At 44.5% G+C, this 25,326-nt stretch overlaps 9 protein-coding genes across 9 annotated transcripts; 4 read left to right on the plus strand and 5 right to left on the minus strand.

Moving 5' to 3' along the window:
- Positions 1-45: 45 nt before the first annotated feature.
- BYT42DRAFT_610908 (uncharacterized protein) lies at positions 46-1,794 on the minus strand (the record flags this gene model as incomplete). Its single annotated transcript, XM_051571434.1, has 10 exons — positions 46-86; positions 156-221; positions 279-491; positions 555-740; positions 814-897; positions 960-1,123; positions 1,190-1,254; positions 1,317-1,491; positions 1,562-1,649; positions 1,749-1,794. 10 exons carry the CDS (start codon positions 1,792-1,794, stop codon positions 46-48), a joined length of 1,128 nt encoding a protein of 375 aa, XP_051427651.1.
- Positions 1,795-1,992: 198 nt separating this feature from the next.
- On the plus strand, positions 1,993-3,185 carry BYT42DRAFT_597115 (nucleotide-diphospho-sugar transferase; the record flags this gene model as incomplete). Its single annotated transcript, XM_051570942.1, has 3 exons — positions 1,993-2,468; positions 2,538-2,677; positions 2,740-3,185. 3 exons carry the CDS (start codon positions 1,993-1,995, stop codon positions 3,183-3,185), a joined length of 1,062 nt encoding a protein of 353 aa, XP_051427652.1.
- A 130-nt stretch (positions 3,186-3,315) lies between these two features.
- BYT42DRAFT_557792 (uncharacterized protein) lies at positions 3,316-4,798 on the plus strand. Its single transcript, XM_051566941.1, has 6 exons — positions 3,316-3,484; positions 3,546-3,639; positions 3,717-4,011; positions 4,077-4,178; positions 4,236-4,335; positions 4,402-4,798. Exons 1-6 carry the CDS (start codon positions 3,401-3,403, stop codon positions 4,495-4,497), a joined length of 771 nt encoding a protein of 256 aa, XP_051427653.1. The 5' UTR covers positions 3,316-3,400; the 3' UTR covers positions 4,498-4,798.
- On the minus strand, positions 4,665-6,947 carry BYT42DRAFT_205262 (T-complex protein 1 theta subunit). Its single transcript, XM_051562540.1, has 7 exons — positions 6,717-6,947; positions 6,571-6,661; positions 6,230-6,511; positions 5,883-6,137; positions 5,659-5,807; positions 4,966-5,592; positions 4,665-4,895 (listed from the first exon to the last, which is right to left on the minus strand). The coding sequence occupies exons 1-7, from the start codon at positions 6,771-6,773 to the stop codon at positions 4,752-4,754; spliced, it is 1,605 nt and encodes a 534-aa protein (XP_051427654.1). The 5' UTR covers positions 6,774-6,947; the 3' UTR covers positions 4,665-4,751.
- On the minus strand, positions 6,823-12,162 carry BYT42DRAFT_557801 (P-loop containing nucleoside triphosphate hydrolase protein). The gene is made up of 18 exons (XM_051566942.1): positions 12,084-12,162; positions 11,836-12,018; positions 11,660-11,761; positions 11,515-11,597; positions 11,251-11,434; positions 11,100-11,177; positions 10,934-11,018; positions 10,768-10,871; positions 10,571-10,706; positions 10,411-10,509; positions 9,472-10,346; positions 9,221-9,400; positions 8,852-9,158; positions 8,704-8,795; positions 8,256-8,634; positions 7,837-8,166; positions 7,209-7,759; positions 6,823-7,140 (listed from the first exon to the last, which is right to left on the minus strand). Exons 1-18 carry the CDS (start codon positions 12,090-12,092, stop codon positions 7,084-7,086), a joined length of 3,834 nt encoding a protein of 1,277 aa, XP_051427655.1. The 5' UTR covers positions 12,093-12,162; the 3' UTR covers positions 6,823-7,083.
- Positions 12,163-12,299: 137 nt separating this feature from the next.
- BYT42DRAFT_610913 (histone H2A.V) lies at positions 12,300-13,776 on the plus strand (the record flags this gene model as incomplete). The annotated part of the gene is made up of 3 exons (XM_051571435.1): positions 12,300-12,329; positions 13,315-13,401; positions 13,468-13,776. The coding sequence occupies 3 exons, from the start codon at positions 12,300-12,302 to the stop codon at positions 13,774-13,776; spliced, it is 426 nt and encodes a 141-aa protein (XP_051427656.1).
- Positions 13,777-14,145: 369 nt separating this feature from the next.
- BYT42DRAFT_610914 (RNA polymerase II transcription factor SIII subunit A-domain-containing protein) lies at positions 14,146-15,504 on the minus strand (the record flags this gene model as incomplete). The annotated part of the gene is made up of 8 exons (XM_051571436.1): positions 14,146-14,259; positions 14,327-14,567; positions 14,628-14,682; positions 14,750-14,903; positions 14,967-15,064; positions 15,141-15,162; positions 15,224-15,321; positions 15,441-15,504. The coding sequence occupies 8 exons, from the start codon at positions 15,502-15,504 to the stop codon at positions 14,146-14,148; spliced, it is 846 nt and encodes a 281-aa protein (XP_051427657.1).
- A 5,861-nt stretch (positions 15,505-21,365) lies between these two features.
- BYT42DRAFT_543225 (OPT family small oligopeptide transporter) lies at positions 21,366-23,832 on the plus strand (the record flags this gene model as incomplete). Its single annotated transcript, XM_051565667.1, has 4 exons — positions 21,366-21,614; positions 21,692-22,762; positions 22,832-23,230; positions 23,287-23,832. The coding sequence occupies 4 exons, from the start codon at positions 21,366-21,368 to the stop codon at positions 23,830-23,832; spliced, it is 2,265 nt and encodes a 754-aa protein (XP_051427658.1).
- Positions 23,833-24,225: 393 nt separating this feature from the next.
- On the minus strand, positions 24,226-25,321 carry BYT42DRAFT_557830 (Alpha/beta knot methyltransferase). The gene has a single exon (XM_051566943.1). It carries the CDS (start codon positions 25,255-25,257, stop codon positions 24,322-24,324), a length of 936 nt encoding a protein of 311 aa, XP_051427659.1. The 5' UTR covers positions 25,258-25,321; the 3' UTR covers positions 24,226-24,321.
- Between the last annotated feature and the right edge of the window lie 5 nt (positions 25,322-25,326).

The following is a 25,326-nucleotide window of genomic DNA, read 5'->3' on the forward strand; positions in this document are numbered from 1 at the left end:
CCAACGAATCAGTCGATAAAATAGATCCAGGTGCAAGTGGGTATGTCATTGTTTTTCATGTAAATGATTCAGTCTTTCGGCATGAGCTGGAAATCAGCCAATATATCAGTAATTTCGCATGAGGATTCACATTGTTTGCTCATTGGAAAACTCACATTCAATATTCCATTGCGTAGCGCACTCTTTTCCCCAACGACAATACTCGCGTTCATTGATAAAGGCTAAACAGAATGTAAGTGAACTACAGAAACCCATCTGATCCCATCCAGCATTCTTACAGGGTAGATCACTGGGAAGGACCGAACGCCAAAATCCAAAGTACTGTCCATTGACAAAGGTTGCTGTGCAGGTGTAACAAGCCGTCAGATAATCGGAAACGTTGGTATATCGCAGTGAGCTATCGGCATTGATGATTTCCATAGCATTCGGCTGCCTAACGACAAAGGTATCAAACACAGACTTCACCCAGGGTATCATACGCGTCGCTGCCGCTTTTCCAAAGTAGAGAATGAGCTGTCAAAAGTTTGATAATCACATCAAAGGGATCCACTTACTGCATACGTAAGCCTGGGTATCATAGTTATCGAGGCAGACTTGCCAGCTGTCTTGCCAGGTAATGTCATGCATTGCCAAATAGATCTCAAGATAGCCAATTTCACTTGAATTGAGATGACCTTCCTCGGGTGCTTCGATACAATCGACTTCCCGAAGAAATTGTGGAATTTCGTCTTTTGTCAAGTCTGAGGGGAGGAGAATAAGAAACGCGTTATAACACCCAAGTACAGCTTGAAACCGTTAATAACCGTTACTTACTTTTCAGAGAGTATAACTTGTTCTGAGGGCTCGGATCAGGACATTCAGACGTCAAATTGCACGAGACGACCCCACAAAGATGGCCTAACACAATGATCAGTACTTATCCCATGAGCAACTGGACTGGCTTGTCGCATGCTATTTACATATTTGGTTTAAAGCGACCCTTCCGGTATCGTGATTGACGCACATGTATGCTGCACAACCTACGCAGCGAATGGTATTTGAAATATAGTTGTCGGTGTTGGTAGCGGCGCTGGTCGTGGTATCTGAATGATCGAAGTCAATCGACGGTGATGGAGAGCCTGCTCTGTGGTGCTCGATGGTTCATTAAAAAAAACCACGCGCAGAAGACCAATAAGCTTCCGATGCTTACCTGGTGCAATCGTGGATGTGTGGATTTGTATCTTCTGTGGTACTCATGCTGGCTATTCCATTTGTCTGTTGGAACGGCTGAGTTTTCTTTGGTACCAGGAACACAGTGGTGTGACACGGGAACTTACACAAGTTGCTATGACTTCCCAGTCCGAATCTTCCTTGGCCGTCTTGACACTGGATGATGTGGTTCTTGGTTCCATCTTTTTATACAACGCCAGAATATTTTCGATCATAAAGTTTTTGCGCGAATACTGCACTTCTTCTCGACAGATCGGACACGTTAACACATCGTAAATAGAACTGATATGTCGAAAAAAACACTGGTGAAAAAGTGCAATTTGAGCGGAAAGGAAGCACCTTCGATTCTTACTCTTTCAGGTTACGAGAACACTGACTACAGAAGGTATGTAAACAGGGTATGAAAGAGACAGGCTCTTTATACAGATCTTGACACACAGCTATAATCGAGCCAGAAAAAGGTACGAAAAGTAAATGAGAAAAATGTCAGGAACAGGTGTGATTGCAATACGAGATGATGAGTGTTCAATGAACAGTACCGCAAGTAAGTTCGCTTGCTAGTGAGTCTTGCTGATCGGCGAGCATGGCGGAATCAGGCGGACGTGGGTGCGATTATGCCGCTTGGAGCGGGTAGAAATTTGAAAGGGGGGTTAAAGGAAGCCCGGAAAAAAGTCACCGCGCTAAAAATGAAACATGGACTATTTATTATATCAGCGTTGCCCACCAACACTTTGTTCTCCTCTCTACTGCCTTTGACTCAAAAATTATCACCACCACATTATTATGCGTATTTGGGCCAACAGTCGCCTAGTTCCCTATGCGCTCTTCGCAGCAGGGACCTTTCTGATCCTCTTTTCAGTATACACATTCATGTCCACCTCTCATTTTACCCTCGATACGTCATCTGCCCGCGGCTCAACCGTGGCCGTTCAAGATCAGCCCGTGCGCGCATGCTTTGTCGTCCTCGTACGCAATCGAGAATTAGACGGCATTGTGTCGACCATTAAGCAAATTGAGAGCACATTCAACGAAAAGTTCCAGTACCCTTATGTCTTTTTGAATGACGACGATTTCACGCCGGAGTTCATTGACAGGACTTCCGTACTAACCAAAGCCGAAACCCGATATGGCAAATTGGATGCCCAAATGTGGGGTTACCCTGACTTTATTAATCAAACCTTGGCCGCTGAGCGTCGGACCGAAATGGCCGCTCTTGGTGTTCCTTACGCTGACAGCGAATCTTATCGGCACATGTGCAGGTAAATTTCACGTCTCCGCGAACGTTACGAACAGGACCAAAACACCTGATACATGGTTTTCTTGTTTAGATTTCAGAGTGGTTTCTTCTTTCGACATCCACTGCTTGATGAATACGATTATTACTGGCGCATTGAACCCGATGTATCGTATTACTGTGACATTGATTATGATGTTTTTAAATTCATGCGAGACAATGGCAAAAAATATGGTAAAAATTACCAGTGATACTACCTTTATTTGATGAGTCACTAAATGGCGTCTGTTTTTTAGGATTCACTATTGCGTTTCGCGAGTTTATGGCCACAGTACCGACATTGTGGCAAACAATTCAGAATTTCAAGCAGGATCATCCCGAAGTGATGGAACACTTGCCAGCGAAAAAGGATTCGCTTTGGCGATTTGTCACGGACGACAATGGCGAAACCTATAATTCATGTCATTTCTGGACAAATTTCGAAATTGCTTCTCTGGATCTGTGGCGATCCAACGATTATCTTAAGCTATTCGGTTATCTTGATCGAGCCGGTGGGTTTTTCTACGAACGTTGGGGCGATGCTCCAGTGCATTCAATTGCAGCGACCATGTTACTACGCAAAGATGAGTTCCACTTCTTTAATGATATCGGGTATCGACATACCGCCTACACTCACTGCCCCGTGGAACCTGAATACCGCGACAAATGCACATGTAATCCCAACGATAATTTCGGTGAGTAATGAATGTTATGATGATTTTTCGCATAGTGAGTATGCCTATATTGACAAAAACGATTGTTAGACTATGATCCAGGTTTGAGTTGTTACAGCATTTTCAAGGCTGCATTGTAGAAATTTTTTTAATTCCCTATTTTTTCTGTAAATACTTTTCGTAAACATCATTGGGATTTCATCTCCTTTTTCATTGTATCTCACCAAAGTTATCTCTGTGGGGGATGACGTCCAAACCAACAATACATATTGCTGGTGCTGTGCTTTCCTCACTTTTGTTCGAATGCGCTAATGCGCTCACTGACTTTGTAAGCCGCAGTTCATTGCCCGCATGAGCTCGATGAGTAAACCTCGTGAACAACTTTCTAGCAAGGGATTCTGCTTGGTACATCGATTCAGACAACCAACCATACCTTGAGTGACAATGAAGAAGGTCAAATAGCTCATACCAACGTCAGCCTTGGTGTGTATATAGTTGCTTTATGCTTTGCATCTGCTTACAAGAAAAGAGCTAACGGCCATGGCCTTTTACACCATCAGTAATCCAAGGTTTTCGTCGTCTCCGTCATCGCATTTATAACCCTCAAGGCGACGTCGATTTCGACCTTTTCCAAAGCGAGATACAACCTGCGGAGCCGTATGCTGTTGTTGGATTTTTCCACTTTCGACGACAAACGGAATTATCGCTGTCCGTGCGTGAACAGCTGATCATGCATAATCTCGCCAGTCGACTGGAAACCGTCGAATGTATCGCCATTTTCACCTCGTCGCCCAGTTCGGATACAGACAATCGGTCAACCCACGCTTATGACTTCGGCTTTTGGCACGCTTTTGAGTAAACCCAAAGAAAAAAAAGCCATCGTCTAGAGAATCACGTATTAATTTCGGTTTGTGTTGTAGGAACCAGCATAAATTACCAGTCATTGTAGAGAACATGGCAGATATAACACAGCATTACCAGCATTTTACGTCCATTGGCCCAGCCGCGCCTCTCCGTTCAAGGTAACGAACAGATAAGCTGTGTTGATACTGGATTGCTTAGCAACCCTCTGCATATAGACGACACAGCCCTCAGCGTCCTCCTTTCCCCAGCATTCAGCCCCACCATGTCACTCAACATTACGACCAATTGTTCCAAGAGTCATTCTTCTCATTACAGGTGCGCTAATAAATTCCTTTCACAAACATCTGCCTGAGCGTACTGATAACTCCCCGTTCTTTAAAGGAATCAACTCGTGTAATCGAAGAAAAGGAACGCCAACTCGCCAAATTACGTGAAGAAGTAGCCGCCCTAAGAGAATCCACCCTCCGATCCGCATAATCAAAAAGTTTTTTTTTTTTTTTTTCCCCAATCAACTGAATGATCCACCTTTTCCTTTGTTCCCGGCAAAAAGATTCCATTGACCAATTTTTACATGTGTATTCAGCAAGAAAAGAGGATATGTTCTAGTAATTTAATCTTCATCCCAGTGACCCTGCTTCTTGGGTGGTTTGGGACCTCCAGCAGGTTTAGACATGATGATCTATTTAAAACAAAATAAAAAATAACCGTCAACAATTGGATCCAGTACACCTTCATTGCCTTGCTCGTGCTCTTACCTGATCCACTCTGAGCACCGTCACAGCAGTATCTGCTGCCAACTTGAGAGCCCAGTATTTCGCGGCATAACTGTCATACACTTGTGCCTTGACAGCATCCAATGTACCGTCATTATCGTTCTATTGGTAGCCCAGTCAATCACATGTATCCTCATCTACTAGGTTTTTATATGCTCAACGATTTTTTTACCTCCACATCAACACCGATGGCCAAACCAGCATCGCCTTCCTGGTAATGTGCTGCATACAAACGGGACAAGACAGCGGTGGCATCCATACCTGCGTTTTCACACAAAGTGCGAGGAACCACTTCAAGTGCTTCGGCAAATCGCTTCATGGCGTGCTGATTTAAACCAGGCGTCTTTGACGCCACATTCTGCAGACGTTTGTTCAGTTCCATGTCCGAGGCACCGGCGCCGGCCAATAAACGATCATCGCGAGTGGCGGCCTTGATGACGTTCACACCATCATCCAAAGCTCGCTCAATATCATCCATGTGGTTTTGCGTTGCACCACGGACCACAATGGTCGTGGTACGAGACTTGTCGGCTTCCTCCTGACGGAACACGGTGACACGATCGCTGCCAATTTCCACGGTTTCAACAATGTCACAAAAACCCATTTCTTCGGGCATGGGGGCACCCAGACGAGCAAGAGCCGTCGCACCCACCACACGGCAAAGACGGCGAATATCAAACTTGCTGAGCACCTTGACGGCCATAATGTTGAATCGGTTCAAGTAATGTAAAGCAAGTTCACCAATACCAGCACCACTCACAACCACCTTTACACCAGCGTCCGCCAATTCTTGGAAAATCTGCCACATCACGTCAGTCAATGAATACTCCAAATTTTTTTTTAAAAAAAAGAAGAAGATGGTTACCTTTTCAATATGTTTTTCTTCGTCTTTGCTAAAGTTGAGCATTTCTTGTGCGTTGTGAATCAAGACAGTGCCCTTGGTTTCGGTTTGTGCGATATCCAAAGGACATGTGAATACAGCCACTTTAGCCTGAGTGACCTTTTGTACAGAACCTATGCATTCCAGTTGAGAAAATCAAACTTGAGCCAAGTTTTATGAAACTGGGATGAATGTCTCGATGGGCTTACCTTCAGGTTCTCTTCCAAATACCATACCGCGCACGACTCTGGATTCGTAAATGCTAGAACCCATCACTTTGACGACGCGAATGTTATCAACGTTGAAATCTTTGGGGTTCTTGGGCATGACATTTAATGCAGCCTCAGCAACAAGTTGACCGAGCAAGTCTTCGTAACCGTATTGCTTGGAAGCAATGGCCGATTTGACCACCTTGAACAGTTCTTCGCGTGTTGTGAGTGACGCCACTTTATCCACCACGAGTTCTATCACATTCAGGAGTCAATATAACAGTTTTCAATGACCGATGGATGAACCTGTCGTGTCAAAAAAAAAAAAAAAAAGGGTTCATTCGTACCTGGTAAAAGAGCCAATGCGCGGTCACGAGCAAGCTCATAGCCTTGCACGATCTCGGAAGGATGAAGACCGAGTCGTAACAGATCCGCGGCCTTGTGCAAGAGCTCACCAGCAAGCACAATGACGAAGTTCGTATTATCACCGATTTCAGCCTCCTGTTGTTGAGAGGCCATCACCAAGAGTTTAGCAGCCGGATGAACCACTTCCAGTTCGCGAATAATGGTAGCAGCATCGTTGGTGACGAATAACTTTTCGAGATGATTGACGATCATTTTATTACGGCCTAAGCATCAAACGTTAGTCACCTCATCATCTGACCATGTCATCATCTTGTCTAATTACCGTTGGGACCCATCGATGTGCGGACAGTTTCAGAGAGTTCATGAGTGGCATCAATGTTGCGCAACACGGCCTCATCAATACCTTGATGAATCTACATGGCATAGTCAGTTTTGTCGTCCCATACTGACCATCACGTCCACGCATACCTTGTAGCCGTCTTTGAAAAGTTGAGGAAGTGTACTCTTGGGTATGCGTAAGGCCATCTCGGATTACTCTGCAAACGTGCTTCAAAACTTTTTTTTTCTCGGTCGTGTTCAAAATGTCAAAAAAGCTTCCAGTTTGTCCCTCCCAACTCCGCTCGTCAACGTCATCAGCATTTTATTTGCCGCCGGCTTTTTGGCTTTCCTCATGTGCCAAATTTGGCTTTCTGCACTAACTTGTTGGTTCCCCTTAACTTTTTTAGTTGTTTTTATTTATGGATCTTATGCAAACTAAATAAATCTAGAGATGCTCAGATCTTTTAAAGCAAAATAATTACATTAACTGACTATTTTTGGATTTGCTTTTGCTGGTCTACCAATCGTCATCCGCCTCGTGCGAACTGGTGGCTTGCTGTCTTCTTGCGCGTATCTATGCAATATCACGCGTCCGTTACCAACGGGAACTCTAGTGCAAAATGTTTCTTTGATATCACTTACCGCATCGGCTAATGAAGCAGCTGCATTGGAGGCTGGAGTACTGGAACCGGGACGGGGTGGTGCGCGAGGTGCAGGTGAAGGAGCACCACCCGCACCGGGTCTAGCAGGTACCACAGGTTTGCTCATGGTGCTTGGTTTCACTGGAATGGCCGGTTTGGGAGCTGGAGCAGGCGGCACTCTTCGGGCAGCGGGTGTAGGTCCGGCATTTGCGGATCCAGGACGAGGCCCCGGTGTAGGTGTTGGCGACACATGTTCACTGCTTGCTTTTCTCGCTTCCAACTGTGCTTTCCAAGGAGGGATACCGCTGCCACCGCTAGGAGGAGGACCGCCCATGCCAGGCATTACGTGCACAGGTCCATTGTTATTCATACTGGCACGAGGACTAGCAAACGACCCGTTTCCGGCGTTACTGGCTGGTCGAGGGGCAGCAGGAGCAGGACGACGAGCTGGTGGTGCCGGTGGCGGTGGTGCACGTTTAGGCGCAACATATTCTTCAAGGTAATTGCTTGGAACCCATCCTTCACGACCATCCTTGCGAGCCAACCACCAACCTATGAAAAAATTGTATAAAAGTGAGCACTTTCATATACCATCCACGGATCAAAGGATCAGATTGAGATACACGTACCGTTTTCATCTTTTTCAACAATTTCCAGAATGTCATCCTTTTCAAATGCGATTTCTCCCTCTTCTTGTGACTGGAACGGATAGATAGCTTTATACTGAGGTAATGTTGGCGAGGGTGCTGCTGGAGGCGATGGTGGTGCCGGTGCGGCAGCAGCTGCGGCAGGTGGCGGTGGGGTTGGACGTTGGCTGGATATAGACTGAACATTGGAAACTGGACGTGCAGCCGCTGCAGATCGAGGGGCTGAACGTGCTGCTGCTGGTTTCCGAGCAGCCGTTGTACGTGCGCGAGAAGATGTCGTCTTGGGCTTCACAGCACAAGGAGGATATGATTCTATCACACAAATATAAAATCAAAGTGTTAGACGACGTGTATGTCTGATCATCAAGAGAAACCAAAAACAAAAGAAAGAGATTGCGTACGACTGTTGGGCGGTTCACCGCTTGAGACTTGAACGACGTGACTCTTGTAGACCGCATCGCCCTGCACTTTCTCATCCTTGACAAACTTCATGGTGACCATTTTTCCGCCCTTCTTCTTGTACTGAATTTGCGGTTCAACGTTGACTCGGATACGGCCACCGGATTGTTGCAGCATGTGTGCCATGAGTTCCGTCTTGAAGTTGCAGTGGATGATACAATCGCCATCAGGGGACGAATCCAGATGAAGCACCATCCAGTCATCACGAAGTGTGGATACGCTCACACTATTGATGATGTTCAAGGACAACACCTTTTCGTCTACCATTTGCACCACTTTGCCGCTCTTTGTCGTCATTACAATATGCAAGTTTTGGTTCGTCTACCGAAGAAAAAGAACGTTAACATTGGACGGTCCATTCCATTGATTCCATGTGTATTGACGATCTACCAAAACAAAAGTACGAGGGCTTGGAACACTGGATCGCATAGCTCGAGGTACCAGCATACTGCCGCGCATACTAAACACCACTTCTTCGCCGCCTATTTTTTACCATGAGTCAGACCGTCTCGCAAACATGATTCATCGATATTCATACCGCGTAGATTAATTGCATTTCGGACCATCTTGCCCACGCCGCTACCGGAGCCGACGTCAAGATAATCACCGGTGAATCGACGCATACTCAGCAAAGAGTACCGTTTTCGTTCCTTGCGGCCGGACAAAATTTGATGACCATATTCACGCATTTGCAAATACCCAATGTTGTATTTGTTCTGTCTCCAAAAACGCTGGATCTTGCGAGCACATTCGTGCTTATAGCGGACATACGCTCGCCATGCCCGCTGGATACGTGTCGCCATATTATGCCAATACTTGTCGCGAAGATTTTCAAGTGCAAAAATCTAATGTCGTACCAATCCATTAGTATATGGTTCGATTCAATCTCGCTCGATTTTCAACATACCGTTTCGGGGTGTCTAATAAAGATTTTCGAAGTACCCATTTGCCATTCATCCGCAGGGATGTTATTGTGCTTCAAGATTTCCATAGCACCGCTGACAGCGTCCCCGTGCCAGATATACTCGCCAGCATAGCCGGTGTTTGGACACAACAGATAGAAACGTTCGACAAATTTTTCAAATGTCTAACAAAATAGGACACATTGAGTGATGATGAAAAATTGGTAGGTCTGCCTTTTTTTTTATTCCTTCTTACCGTACGATAAGCGAAACCGGCACGACGAACACGAATATTTTCGCATAAACCAAGGTATTGCACTTGATGGAGGACACGCTTTTGATCGTATTCGGTGGAACTTCGGTTATCGTTGGGTTTGATGGTTCGGATATAGCTTGGATGACATTGCATCAGCTTGGCGACGAGGGCATTGCAAGAAGACTTGATCTTATCACCTGCAGTCGGTGGTCTTTTCTTGGAGTTGGGATCGATGCGCTCCGGGAACAAGGTTTGCGAAATGAACTGATTGGATGAACCAGCAGCAAGGTTCAGCAGATCCTTCAAGAGGGAATCCTTGTTCTTATCCGTCATGCCTTCCACATTGTAAAGCACATCACCGGCATAGTGACGCACCAAGAATTTCGATCCGCGCGATTCAAAATGAGGGTTGGATGAAAGGAAACCAAGACGCTGAACAAAGGAGTTGTCGGCCGCGCCGGAATCGGCGTGCGCAGTAGCGCAAGCATCGTTTAACGCAGCAAAAATACCCGGGGGACGCTTTTCTTCGATAAGGTCACATACGACCTTGTTGTTGAAAAATTTAATGGGGGTCCATTGGATTTGTTCACGAACATATTCTTCCTGTTCGGCCTTGAGCGTCAATTCGATGAAAATCTGCTGCAGTTTTTCGTTCACGTAATTGATGCACATTTGCTCGAAACTGTTGTCCTCAAAAATCTCGAAACCGTAAATATCCAGCACACCGATCACATATTGAGCCGCTCCTCGCGTTTGAAGTGACACGTTCACGCGAGCCACAATCCATTCGAACAAGCGCTCATAGATGGCCTTGGACAACGCATCACGTACAGCGGTAGCTTGAGTAATATTGAGGGGTACTTCATATACACTTCCTGCTCACATAGGTGATCAATTGAATTTGTTCATCAGTCAAACAGAACATAACGCTATCCTTACCTCTTCTTCCACCTCGCTGCGTTTCCATGACACGGCTCGTAAGTGCCTTGCTCAAAGACTCGCTGTCGACCTCCATCAAATAAGCAATGAAATTCGCCACTATTTACTGTCGTTAGACGTTCAGACCCAACCAACAATGTCTCAATTCCATTTTTCGTACCATCGGCGTCGGCAATCACAGCATTGCCGTTGTCGTCCTCTGCAAACATCACATTGCCCAACCACAGAATGATCGCCAGCATTTTAAAAATCTCGTCCTGTTCTTCTTTGGATAATCCAATCACAGCCATTGCTTTCTGTTGCAGATCGTCAGTTGACTTTCAGTTGTACGTTTTTGGCTGATCGAGTTATATTTACCAGAGTGTCCTGAAAATCGTTCACGTCATTGATACTGCTCACATCCAAACAATTGCTACGACTGGTGTAGAGGAAACTTTCGGGACCTTGCAGACCGTAAGCCTCTACAATAGGTAAATCAGCATTCGAGTTTCATTCGGAGTCCTACAAGCATTGACTACTTTACCCTGATACTCGGGGGGTGCTGCCTTTGTAAGTTGGTAAAACACGTGGAAATTTCGCTCATTTTCAATTTGGCCAACCACTCGATTCTAAGATGATGACAAAAAAAAGACATACCGTGTAAGCTTTCAATCAATTCAATTTTTACTCCAACAGAAATGTAAACTTGCCTTTTCCAGCAGATAATTGGTGATCACCGCACCTACAGGCTCTCCCTGGGAATTGAACTGGATCTCTAGGTATTTGCCCTATACCGTCATTCCCAATCAATAAGCCGTATACAGACTAGCATAGCGTATGAACCAACAAGGATTCACTTACGTGTCGACTCGAATTGTCGTTTCTCAAGGTTTTTGCACAGCCAAAACTTTCTAAAAGAGGATTCGTGGCCAGCACCATCTCCTTGATTTCCTTGATAGACGAGCTTGCTCCGTCCCCCGATACAGCCGCAATGTATTGCATGATGCGCTTGGCAGCCTCAGTTTTACCCGCACCGGATTCACCACTATTAAAACAGCCAGTGCGTTACTTTTCAGCCCATTGTCCAATTGCATCCAGCGTTATATATATCCACCCATCGCTTACCTAATAATGATACATTGATTCTCTTTGTAGCTATTCATATGATGGTAGGACGATTCGGCAATAGCGAATACGTGAGGTGGCATCTGCAGTAATTTACATTTGAGCACGGCGATCGTTTCACGCAGTAGCTCAAGGCAATTTTTACCTCCAATAAGTTTTTGCCTCGGTAACTCGAAAGAATAGCATCGGTATAGATGCCTAAATCTTTGAATGGATTGACGCTGATAAGCACATGCCCAATATATGTCTGCAAGGGATGAACAAAGACGGTCAGGTAAGTGGGGGTTGGAGACCCGTGAACGGAGTTGTTGAATTCCTTACATAAATGTCTCCATTTTGCCATCTTTTCATCAAGTTTTCGTTGATGGCTTCGTTTGTAATTTTGGACAGCAAGGTCATGTCGGAAACACCGACCTGCTTCTTCTTGACGCCTTCCTTCCAATCAGCCCTTGCGGGTCGGTTGGCTTTGATGACTTTTTTCTCGCCCTTCTTTCCGAGCGGTTTCTGTGAATATAACCGAGCATTCAGCAACTAGAACCATCCCGAGTCACGGTCTATACGCCATTTACCTTGACCATGACGGTTACAGATGAATAAGGAAGAAGAACACAAAATAGAACAAAAGAAGAAAATGGAGCCAAGACTGAATGAAATTGTGTCCAAACTGGGATGGCCGCATTCAGACTCAGCGGTGATGTCCAGCTTTGGAAGATGACGTTTTTCTCAATTATCGGCCAAACAAATTTCGTCGAGTTTGTCGGGGATTTAAGTTGTCCTCCACATCGATGACAGGATTTTGGGCAGACGAATGGCAAGTAAAAGCAATAACAATAGATGAACACACATAACCAACTCATTTATCTGTGTATTCTGCATAATTTCAAGGTTTGTAATGATGCTTTAAGTCGAAAAAATAGGTTGATGAAACCTCATCTGATATGTTTCTCCGAGGACAACACTGCCAAAAGCAGGCACAGATGATCCGTTGTTGCTCGACAGGCTGCTCACCCTAAATTGAGTGTAAACCAGTATATACCGACCAAGTAATGCATTGAAAAAGAATAATATTCTTTGGAATATAAAACTAGTCATTGGCGATACTGCCCAGCCATGAGTCTCCAGGTCTTCTGTAACAACAAGACACTGAAGTTGCGTCTATCGAATTTTAGCAGTAACTGAGTGCGTTACTGCTAACCTGGGCAAACTGTAACGGCTTAACGCTGTAACATATTCACCGAGACTTTGTCTTTTCAACAAAGGTTAGTATGGACTGCTATTATTACAGGACAAAGTAACGCAGTACTGTATCCACATTGATTTCCCCCAGGACATTATCAATCATCGCATAAAGCTGGCAAGACACAGATTCCTGTATATTCCTGCAGCGCGCCGTGACCTTGCTTTGATATCCACACATTTTCCAACCGTAGAATGGTGATAAATTATACATTTAAAGCTGGAAGAGATTAGCTCTCCAGCTTGATTACAGATAAAGTATTGGCGAATATGTTACAGTTTGGTCATGTTACAGCAATAAAAACCAAAAAAAAAGGGGATTTGCGCTTTCCCCCATTTGAGGCCGTTGTCCAAGCCGTGGACTGCCTCATAAATTTTTAAAATGCCGACGCGGGTTGTCCGTTTTTTTTTTTCGGGTGGCGATTTGGGAAATTTTTCTTCTCTGACCTTGGTGTTCGAGCGTCCCTTTTCTTCGTCCCTCAACACTTTTTACTATGGTAAATGACCAATCTATTGAGATTACTACGAGATCTTTATACATAATAGCTAAAATGTCTTTTGTAGGCTGACAGACCTCTCGAAGCGTCCAGTAATTTAGCTGACCAGAAAAAGCAAACTGTTCTTTCTCAATCTGCACGATCCGGTCTACAGGTAAATCTCGTTACGATGCCCACTGTCATTCGAGACAATAGGTCACTTATCGACTGTTTGCAATAGTTTCCTGTCGGACGTATTCATCGTTACCTGAAAGGACGGGGCCGAAATAATACGCGTGTCGGTTCTAAAGCGGCCGTCTACTGCGCGGCTGTTTTGGAATATTTGACAGCCGAAGTCTTGGAATTGGCGGGCAATGCGACAAAGGATCTGAAAGTCAAGCGCATCACCCCTCGACATTTGCAGCTGGCTATTCGAGGTGATGAAGAGTTGGATGCTCTTATCAAGGCAACGATTGCTGGCGGTGGTGTTCTTCCTCACATCCACAAGAACCTTATTGGCAAGACGAAACTCGGCGGCAAGAAGATGTAAACAGACCAAAAAAGTTATAAAATATAAAAGAAAAAGGGACCCCTGTATAGAACACAAGTGTTGAACGACGCACATGGTTGAGGTGATTCGATCGGGACGCTAAATCCATGACAATCCATCATCGATATCTTGCCACTCCATGGACCGCTGAAATTGATATGCCTTTTTTTTCTCCTTTTTTTTCTTGCTGTATCCTGTCTTTTTCCTTTTCTTTCTCTTGTTTTTTTACGTTGCGTAATTATTTTGATTATCGTACGATAGCGCAAAGTACCACTACGGCCGTTAAACATGCCCTGATGAAAACGCACCCAAACCCAAAAAAAAAGAAAGGAAAATCACCTTTTTCGCCGGCCGTACGCACAAATGATTTCAGGGTAATTTATACAATTTGGAACGAGGAGACGATGGTAAGCTTTTACAAGAGAGGGATTTGGATTTGAAAGAAGGAGATGAGGCGGGTTTTCGCGGCATGAAAATGTCGGTCTACAAGGATAAGAGAGAACAGTCAGCAAATCCACAGTGAGAAATGAAAAAAATAAACAGCGCATACCTTTTTCGGTAGTGTGCGTTGATGCGGGGAAGGGAGAGCGGGTAGGTCGAGTTTGGAGGGTGGCGGAATCAATGGCGATGAGGGACGTCGTTTTGGCGGGGCTTCATACAGTGCACGATTGGATCGATAAGCTTTGTCGAGCGCGGATGGCGGTTTGGAACTGTGAATAAGGGTGGAAGGTCGAATAATCTTTGGCGTGGGGGATGCCGCATGTGGTTGTCTACAGTGATAAATGGCATGCCTACGAGGTGTGGGAATGATCAGCATCGCATAAAATTTTCCCGGCGATGGGTCTAGTTACACTTTATCCGCAGCTTTCTTCGTTTCTTGGAATAATCGGCTGGATCTTGATCTTTCTACGATAAATTGCATATTAGTATCAAGCGGTGCAAAGCTGATGCAATGGGCATTCGAGTGACTTACTTGCTGCGTCGTAAGATCGTCCAGTTCGTATGGGAGCAATACCTCGAAGCACTTTGATGGATCTTGCTTCCTTTTCATGCTGGATCTTGTTGTACTGATTTTTAATTTTTTCGCTCACCCGTTGCCTTCGTCGTTCATTCTCTTCAAAGCGTTGCTATATTGATATTAGTATTGTTGATACTCTCCAAAGCTGGAGTAGAGTAGTATTTTTGCGTACCAAGTATAACTGTCGCCACAGTCGGGGATCCTGGTGCTGTCCGCTGAAATAAGCATCACGTATATCTTTGTAGCATAAACAATGACTCAACCATAATTCTATGCGGACAATGTGATCAGTCAATACATGTTCCACCTCGCTTGGTAATACTGGATCTTGACTGAGCAAACTTACCATCTGATTCTGGCAAAAGGTGCTTATAGTCACGTCTCAAGATCAGTGTCACCTCCTTAATCGGTATATCCATTCCCACTTACAGGATTTGCTCGTTCGATACGGTATAGTTGCTGGGGTGTCGCTTTTTTCAATGGTTCTTTCAATAAGTAGTATGGTACCGTTCCGACATCGAGTAGGCCTAGCATTCCGCGGCAATTGAAACCCATGGATCAGCTTCTTTCATCCTTGTCCCATGATGAATCACGATGGACGATATATCCGGGTCCCAAGGCATGTGGCCGGACCGACCATAGTTACCTTCAAAATGCTTCGACAGTACTTCTTGGGAAATGACAACGAGAGATTTGACTTGTTGAGACATGGCGAGTTCCGCATGAGTGGTAATCGATGGCGTCCGATGCTTGGGAAATAACCCCAAAATTGATGGTCAAAAAAAAAAAATTGTGGAAGACTTGCGGTGATACAGCCAAAGTGTTGCGCTACTTGAAATTTTTGACCATGTTCTCTGCCAACGATAGGAAAAAAATCCCGTAGGTCCCGCTTTGAAAGGATTCGCCACCCTTCCAGCAAATCATCTATGCCTATGCATGATATATATAGCGTTATTTCTTCAATGGATTCGTTATTACGTATTTAACAGAAGATACAAAGTGTGTGCCAGAAGAAAAGACCAAAGCCCGACTTTTTATCCTTACCTTTTGCGCTCTCTCTAGTAGGCGGTTTTTCGTGTATGCAACTATCCCAACGGCCTACCAAGGCAAAGGTTTTCTCATAATATCGATTCATATATCAACTACAAAAGCTGCTGTTAATTAGAAAGAAGTGTTGCTTTTTTTTTGGTTTTTACATTACTTCGTAAAACATCTAAAAGGCAGTCCCAACTTTCATAGAGTTTTGGTGAAAGCCTTTTTACGCGTCGCAGGCTTTTTCTGCAAAGCTTCAGGCACAACTGTGCTGAACAGGTGAGCATAAAAATTGCCACGGCTAACTGTACTGAACATAAAAACGGTTTGCTTTGACTTTTAATAACTTATATCCGTCACAACAAACAGTAATCTACAGTATGCATTGCCGTTGTGGAAACACAAATCACCAAAGAATCACGAACTCGCGATGTCCGTTGAACCCCAGGAATAGAATTGTTGAACAATTTATTCAAGTTGATCCACAAGGTAGTCAAATCTCTCTTGATAAACGATCTTACAAGTTTCTCAGATCTGGATAGACCTTAGTAAACATTGTCAATGCGGAGCCAGAAATCACCAAAGAATCACGAGCTCACGGTGTCCGCTGAACCCCACGAATAGAGCTGCTCGTGCTGAACAGTTTATTCAAGTTATTCCACAAGGTATTTCCATTTTCTCTTGATAGATAATTTTACAATATCTCAGAGGCGGTTAGACCCTAACCGACGTTGTCAATGTGGGCGTACAGGCCACCAACGGATTTCAAGCCGGCTCTGTCCATTAAATCCTGGAAATGCTGGAAATAGATCGGGACGAGAAAGTGGCCGGAGCTCGACAAGAACCTTGGTTTTCCGTTTTGTTCAACCAGGAAAGAAAGCACGTCCTTCAGCCGCCTCCTGAAGAGCTACAACAGTTGCTTACCGGTCAAGACGCGAGCTCTAAAGATTGCCAACGTTATATCCGAAAGTACAATACCCTTTTTGCATTTACCCAATATGCATCCTCAGCAAACTTTCAACCAGCATTCTTGCAATTATACATAGGTGATCCTGATATTCAGCAGTAACATCGCTCATCTATGTTTGGCGATCTCCATCCCCAAATCCTACAAACTTTGCAGACAATGACGGCTCGAGTGAATCCATATACCCGCATATACCAATATGCTGGAGAACGATTGCGAGGTGATGATACCACAAGTGAATACGAAATCGTCTTATACAACATGCATAATACCCATCCCAATTACCAGCCGGCCATCGGGGACAGTATCTTCAACCGGCAGCTACCGATATAGCTGCTATCATACCCGACCGACCAAGGCATCAAGGCACCAACATCGGATACTGCCGCGAGGTCAGGATAACATTCCAAGGGGGTGGTGGTTTATTACGTATAGATGAACGCCACCCTCTTTATGACCCATTACAATACGTGCTCATATTCCCAACGGGAGAGCAAGGATGGTCCCCGCCTGCACCTTTTGACAATACCCGCACCCGCAGAATACCCGACCGTAACGATGAGGAAGCCGTGCAAGTGTCAAGTACCACCATGCTTTACTACGCTCATATGTTGCAAGAGCGTGGGGACGACTGTTATATATATATATATATATATATATTACGGGCGGTTCCTCCAACAGTTCATCGTCGACATGTGGGTGAAGGTCGAACAGCTTCGACTGGAATATATCCGCAGTAAAATGCAACCACAGCTGCTTACTGCTATGCTGGATGGATCTATGGATATATCCAATGGACGAGACATTCAGGCTGCTGATGTGGGTCGCCGGGTCATTTTACCTTCATCCTTTCTGGGTATCCCTCGAGATATGGTGCAACGGTAGCAAGACGCAATGGCCATTGTGTACGCTTTCGGGAAACCAGCTCTTTTTGTTACTTTTACATGTAACCCGAAGTGGCCTGAAATCACCCGTGAGCTGAAGCCTTTACAACGGCCAGCTGATCGTCCAGATCTCTGTGCTCGAGTATTCAAGGTGAAGCTTAAATCCTTGATGGATGACCTGAAGAAAACGCACATTTTGGGCCAAGTCATCGCGTCCGTTCATGTCGTGGAGTTTCAGAAGCGGGGTCTCCCTCATGCTCATATCCTTCTGATTCTTCATGAACGCGATAAATCCAGGACACAAAAAGACTACGACCGAATCGTCTGTGCCCAGATACCAGACCCTCAACGCCATCCCGCAGCTTACCATACAGTGACTAAAAACATGGTGCATGGACCATGTGGATACCTTAACCCCAATTCACAGGGTCAACGGCACTTGCAGCAAAAAATACCCCAAGCAGTTTCCCGAAGAGACAGTCATTGTTGAAGACGGATACTCTCGCTACAAACGTCCCAATGAGGGCCGATCGTTTTTGGTGCAAAGATATATCTCCATCGACAACAGGAACATCGTTCCTTACAACTTATACCTTGCACCAAGTATAACGCACATATCAATGTCGAGATATGTTCCTCAATTAGCGCCATTAAATACCTATTCAAATACGTATACAAAGGCCACGACCACATCGCGGTCACTTTATGTGCGCAGCAGCAAGAAGTGGATGCGGGAGTGGACGAGTGAAACAATAGACGAAACCCAGTCATACCAAGATGCTCGGTACATCTCTGCTCCTGAAACGATCTGGCGCATATACTCTTTCTCCTGACACCATCGGCCACCGGCGATCATGCAGCTGGCTCTGCATTTACCTGACTTGGAGGATGTGCTTCTACGAAGGACAATGATTTGACAACAGTCAACACCTATTTTATCCTGATTCGGGAAGACGAGTCTGCCAGTCATCTTTGTTACCTCTAGTTTCCAGCAGAAACTCATTCTGGTCAATGGTTCCCAACATGTCCGCAATCATTGGCGCAGGCGCCGGTGCGGACGGAACCTGCAGTTGTGGAATGGGAAGAGCATACTACTACAGACACCTCAGCACATGATTTTTGTGGATGCCAGCAAATCGCCGGTGATTGGGCGCGTTTACTTTGCTCCTCCAATTGATAAAAGAACGCTTTGCTTTGCACTTGAAGTTAATCAATGGCGTAAGAAAGTACAACAGGAATAAAAGAGATACGATGAAAAAAGATAGGAAAAATGTGCGACGCGAAATATAACACCGCTTACAACGTTATGTGTGGTGGTGGGCGTCCTGCTGGCGTCAAGCGGAACCCCTTAGTCCCTCTTTTTCTTCATATTGCCGTATCAAACACGGTTTTCTTTTTCTTTTGATTTTTTTATCCTTCGCATTAGTAAAGACCGTGGTGCACTGATAAGTATATAAATTTAACTGTGTCTTTGTCCATACAACAATAGTTTCTAGCCTGGTGCTTCATTTTTCTAATCACCAATAACAAGGATCTGACATCAACCCATTTTACGATAATCGACAAAATGACTATCAAATAGATTTACTTCAGTAAACTTGACAGTCATTGCAAGCACCAGGATCTTACACCGGCTTGCCTTTGATCCGAATTCGTACCTTCTACTGTTAACATGTGATCCTAAGATCAAGGAATACTTGAGACGACTCTGCTTAACCCAATTTGTAAATCTTTTTTGTAAATAATACGCCAGAAATCACGACATGATCTGTTATTACTTTTGTCCTTTGCAATCACAACTGGCGCCGAACTCTGATAACACTAACCGCCGATCCAAGCCAATCTACACTTATTGATTTGGAGAAGATAAGGAGACTGTATCGATAAAAAGCGCCCAGTTTATATGATATCTCTCTGTCCTTTGCTTCTCTGATTTTGCATATATGCTATTTTGAACGACGAAAAATCGACGTTACCCGCTGACTTACATGAAAGTGTTCCAACTTTAGGTAGCAAAAGTTTGTAAAATAAAGTTTAGTTTACCAATTCGCATTGCTTACACGTTTCCGTTTATACTGCAATGTCAACTTTCCCGCGCTGTTCATACTTGATCATGAGTAGCTAATATAAATATTTATTACTGCATTATTGCATGCAGTATGCTTGACTTTCAGATTGGTCGATGGATCCTGCTTGTATGTTATATTGGGATGTATTTTCACCGTGCTTCCGCCCTGGCATCATTGTTCATGAAGACGACGTCGCATAACCGTCCGCGAGAAGAAAAAAAAAAAAATGACAATCCGGAGAAAAGGAAATTCATCGATTGATCCAATAATCCTGATGATTCAACTGACAAGTAATGGTTATTTTGCTCTCACCGACAAATTGCAATCAAGACAGTCATCTATTGGCGGAGAGGAACGGTGGAACCTAGATGATGTGTCATGCTTTCTGTTTTTGATTTTGTGCTACCGATATATTTAAGCGGAATGTGTTGAAAGGCTATTAGGAAATGATGGAGGATTTTTAACTAGAACTTGTTGCACTGAAAAACGGTTTCTCCTCCCCGAAAAGCTCACACTCGTCTCACAATCCATAGAGCTTTTGTTGCTCATATGAGCTCAAAGGTTTCCACGGCAAAGCAATGAAAAATTACAAACAGTTCTTTTATGCGATAATCTGCAGATTTCTCTGTCGGACAAATAACTTTGAAGTAATTCGAATAAACATGGGCAACAAATTAGTAGTTTCCAAGGAAAATCCGGAAAACGCCGCTCGTTTCGTATGAATAAATTGCCTATCTTCTGCTGAAAGACCCTGGAGATGGTGTGATCGAGATTTTTAGTTCCGAGAAAAGGATATTTGGCTGAAAATGGATATAGCCTGACCACAAAAAAACATGTTTAGGGGAAAAAAACGCCATACATGGTGAAATGATAGGCTCTACTTTTTCTTTCCCGAATCAACGCGCAGATTGCGAAACAAAGAACGGATATCGAAAGAACTTCAATGTAGACGGTACATATTTGTGTCCTCCTCACATATTTTGCTGTAAACACGCCGACCAGTCAAGAGATGTAAAATGATCTAAATAAGAAGAAAAAGATTCTTGATCTGGCGGGCATTATTCGGTTTGTGCCTTTTTTTTTCTTGATTCGTATAATTTGTCTCTCAACTAGGCTGGCATGGCCAGGAACGGCCGCTTTTTTCCCCAATCAGAAACCGTCCTATGAGAAAAACCGACATTGACGGGATATTGTAGACCCATCATCTTTCAGAAAATTGTGCAGTAGTTTCCTTACAGAGAACAATTGGCCTTAATTGGAAATATTGTCGATGCTCCAACGGCTTGTGCTCCCAGTGAAGATTAGCGTAGATAACTCCAACTGCCAAAATAAGCAATCCTGAAACAAGCAATGTCACATGCAGCATGAGATCAAGAAGTAGGAAATACACAGAATGTCGAGTCCGGATGTGACAAATGGGAATAATTGGATCTGATTTTTCGCATCGATCCTGTGACAGAGCATCAGCAAAAGCCCAACCAAACTCCGTGTCTTCATTTAGATGCCGTGCGCCTTTATTTACAATATAAGATCTGAATAACATATAGCTGCATAACCGCCTCTTTTTTTTTGTATATTCTAATCTTTTTCCCTCTTTTTCTTTTCTTATATAATTCCTAATGGAAGAGTCTGTTTCTAAAAAAGACAGCGATCTCTTCGAAAAATTAGAGTTCAACCCTACCAAAGATCACCTTTCTGAGGCGGTCGACGAAAACTATCAGCCCTCAGAAAAATCGGTGGAAGATCAAAAGCATTTTGTGCACGAGTCTGAACAAGACATTGATATCAAAGTCGTGAATGAACTTGCCAGTCTCGAAGATGATCCTACTTTACCATGTTTAACGGTTCGCGCCCTTGTTGTTGGTTCTGTAAGGATACCCATCAAGATTTGTTATATGTATATCGCAGCCAATTTAATATGTTGTTCATTTTAATTTTTCCGCAGCTTTTGGCGTGCCTTAGCGCATCCGTGTACCAACTGATGTTGTTCAAGCCCGTAGGCTTACCCTTGACAAATACCTTCATGCTAATGGTCGCCTACGTTGTCTGTCATGCATGGGCCCGACTACTTCCTAGTGGAGGCTGGTTAAATCCTGGCCCTTTTAATGTCAAAGAACACACCTGCATCTACGTGCTTGTCTCCTCCGCTAATACTTCGGCTTATGCCACTTATATTCTGTCAGCTCAAGAGCTGTATTACAACGATACTCCCAATGCGGCTGGTTCCATCTTTTTACTCTTTGCTACCCAATTGGTGGGCTACGGTATTGCTGGTCAATTGCGTCCCTTCTTGGTCTACCCAGCCAACATGATCTGGCCCACATCGCTTCCCACCGTCTCGTTGTTACGAACGCTCAATTCCGACCGGGCAGAAGCAAAATGGCGTACACGCTTTTTCTTTATCGTTTTCGGATGCGTGTTTATTTACGAGTTTATTCCTCAATACATGTTCCCTCTCTTGGGCGGCATCTCCATCTTTTGTCTGGCCAAGCGGGACTCGCCCTGGTTTCAGCGTCTTTTCGGCGGATTGGCGGTAAATGAAGGTCTCGGTATCCTACAGTTCAGCTTTGACTGGAATTACCTGTCTTATTTCAATCCATTGGTGTTGCCACTTTGGGTCCAGATGAACATTTACGGTGGTGTTCTGTTACTGTGGTTACTTGCGCCTTTATTGTACTATTACAACGTCTGGGATGCCCAAAGCTTCCCTTTCTTGTCCAATTCTATTTTTGCCCTCAATAGCACCACCGGTGAATCCGAGATTTATCCACAGCACAAGGTTCTAAACCCAGACAATTCCTTGAACCAAACACTTTTGGAACAAGTCGGCAATCCTCGCTTCTCGACCATTTTTGCCGTTCAATACATCTTTATCAATTTTGGTGTCACGGCTTCCATTACCCATATTGCTTTGTTCTACGGAAAGGAGATATGGCAAAGCATTCGCCTCACCAAGGCAAGCGTCAAGAACAACAATGACGACCCGCACATGCGATTAATGCAAGCGTATAAAGAAGTAAGTTCTTCGTGTGATCATCACATTCACTTAAGCTCCCGATATTGATGACATATTACCTGATCTTAGGTTCCCAACTGGTGGTACTACATTGTATTTATCCTTGGTATCGCTGTTAACATTGGTTTGGCCTACGCCAATCACAGTCAGTTACCGTGGTGGGGTGTGATTCTTGCTATTGCCCTTTCGACCTTTTTGTCGTTGCCGATTAATATGATCTCTGCTATTACCGGCACTGGTTTCGGTCTGAATGTGTTTGCCGAAATGATTTGCGGTTTTGTCCTTCCTGGACTGCCGGTTGCCAACATGTACTTCAAGACACTTGGTTTCAATACTCTGAATCAAGCCGGTGTGATGGCGAGCGATTTGAAAATTGGCCATTATCTGAAGATCCCTCCGCGCATGGTGTTCCTGAACCAGATGATTGGTACCGTCATTGGTTGTATCTTCAATTACATTGTCAATTATGTAGGTGTTTTCTGGCTATTGGCACTGGATATTATCATTTACTAACTCGGTAATAGAGCGTCGTGAACAACGAGAGAGAAATCCTTTTGGATCCTGTCGGCAGCAATATTTGGAACGGAGCGTCACCACAGACCATTAATTCCGCCGCTATTACTTGGGGCGCTATTGGACCGATGGTGATGTTCGGCCCTAACAGTATGTACTATATCATTCTTTGGGCTTTCCTTATCGGTCTTGCCTTGCCTGTTCCTTGCTGGTTGCTGCACCGACGTTTCCCCAAAGCTGGCTTCAACTTGGTTAATATTCCAATGATTCTCGTTGGTTTATGCGTGGTACCTGGTTCGGCTTCCTCTTGGGTCACCGTGTCATTTATCATCATCTTGGTCACCCAAGGCTACATCAAACGCCGATATCGAGAGTGGTTTGTCAAGCACAACTATTTGATCTCGACAGCCTTGGATTCCGGTACATCTCTCATGCTCTTCATTATTGCTTTTGCTTTGAACGGCGGTGCCAACGGCAAGATCTATCCATTCCCTGATTGGGCCGGCAACCGACAGGACCTCAAATACGTCGATTATTGCTGTGCCGACTGCAATTAAACTACTTGCGCTCGATGCATGGCACTATCCTGTGTTTCGTGAGTATAATTTTTTAAAACTATATGCTATGACGTTCTTTTCTTTTTGTTACTATACATTTTAAACCAGTAAAAGTGTTTAATCAAGGATGCATGGAAAGCTTTCTACACCATTTACGGGTTGCATATTGTTTAGGAACATGTGAGCAGATAGTATACTCCTGGCTTTAGCGCGTGTTGCTGTAGGCCATGCGATATTCAAGGCGTAATATAAGAAATCATGACATAGTAAAATCTGATAGGCGCCATGTTCTTACACGCTGGTGAAAGACTGATAGTGTTACGGTTATTCGATTATTCATCGCCCAATTTATGAGCAACCGCAGCAAAATGACGCAGACTAGCCGCGAGATTACGATTTGTTATGTATTCATGTTTATTGAACGCATTTTGTATGATGAGAAAAAAATTGCAGGTTATGAAGGATGGAGAAATGAGAGGCCTATGTGGATTAGCGCATTAATCGGTTGAGTTCGTACATGAGCATACTGCCTGCGCTGGCGACGTTCAGTGATTCCACTTTTTTTGCCATGGGAATCGATATCTTGATCTGATCATTCAATCCACGCGCGCCCGAGTGCTCGGAACAGAGGATCAGCGCTGGTCGCTTAGGCATTTCCGGTTTCTTTCCTTGGAAATTCCACAGCCAAGCTCCAGAACCTAGCGTTGCTGGATTCGTTTCACTAGCTGCACCAGTAACGGGGGACCACAGATCCGAGGCTTGTGTGAGATGAGGTAGCATATCGGCTACAATTGGCGTCAATTTCAGTTCATCAAGATACTTTAACATCTCCTCCGTTTCCGTGAATCGATATTTCCAGCGCAACGACAAGGCTCGAGACGCGCGAATGGTTTTATCGTTGTACAAATCACAAGTGCCTGTCGTCAGCACACCACATGTCCAGCCGAGTCCCATCGATGTCCGTACCAAAGTGCCTACGTTGCCTGGATCATTGATTCGGTGCAGCACTAAAAGTCGATCTATTTCTTGCTTTGGAGGAAGCTCATGATCGGGTATTGGGACTTCGGCAAAGATTTCGTGAGGACTCGGTCGAGAAGCCGTGCCCAGAATGCGCCGTGTCAGATTGACGTCTGTCAAGTAGTAGGCTTTAGCCGGTAATTTTTGGGGCGCTTCAAGCACGTCAGACGCTGGAGATTTGATCGTTGCCGGATCGGTGACCGTTTTCGCGGCTGTCACGGCCAATGCAGTGAGGGGTAATCCTTCCTGAACTAGTTCGCGAATGGTCTTTAAACCTTGAACGACGACTGATCGTTGATCCAAACGATACTGCTTGTTTTCCCTCAATTTGATGAGGTGCTTTGCTTTGGTATTCTGCTGGTTAAGCAAACGTTGAAAGATCTTTGGCCATTGGAATGGTTGAGACATGACGGCGGTATTTGCCACGCGAAATTGACTGTTCTCTGTCACTTTTGTTGTTCGGTGGATTGAGTCTCC

Source organism: Radiomyces spectabilis (assembly GCF_025331425.1).
Source record: "Radiomyces spectabilis strain NRRL 2753 chromosome Unknown BYT42scaffold_2, whole genome shotgun sequence".
Lineage (NCBI taxonomy): Eukaryota > Fungi > Mucoromycota > Mucoromycetes > Mucorales > Radiomycetaceae > Radiomyces > Radiomyces spectabilis.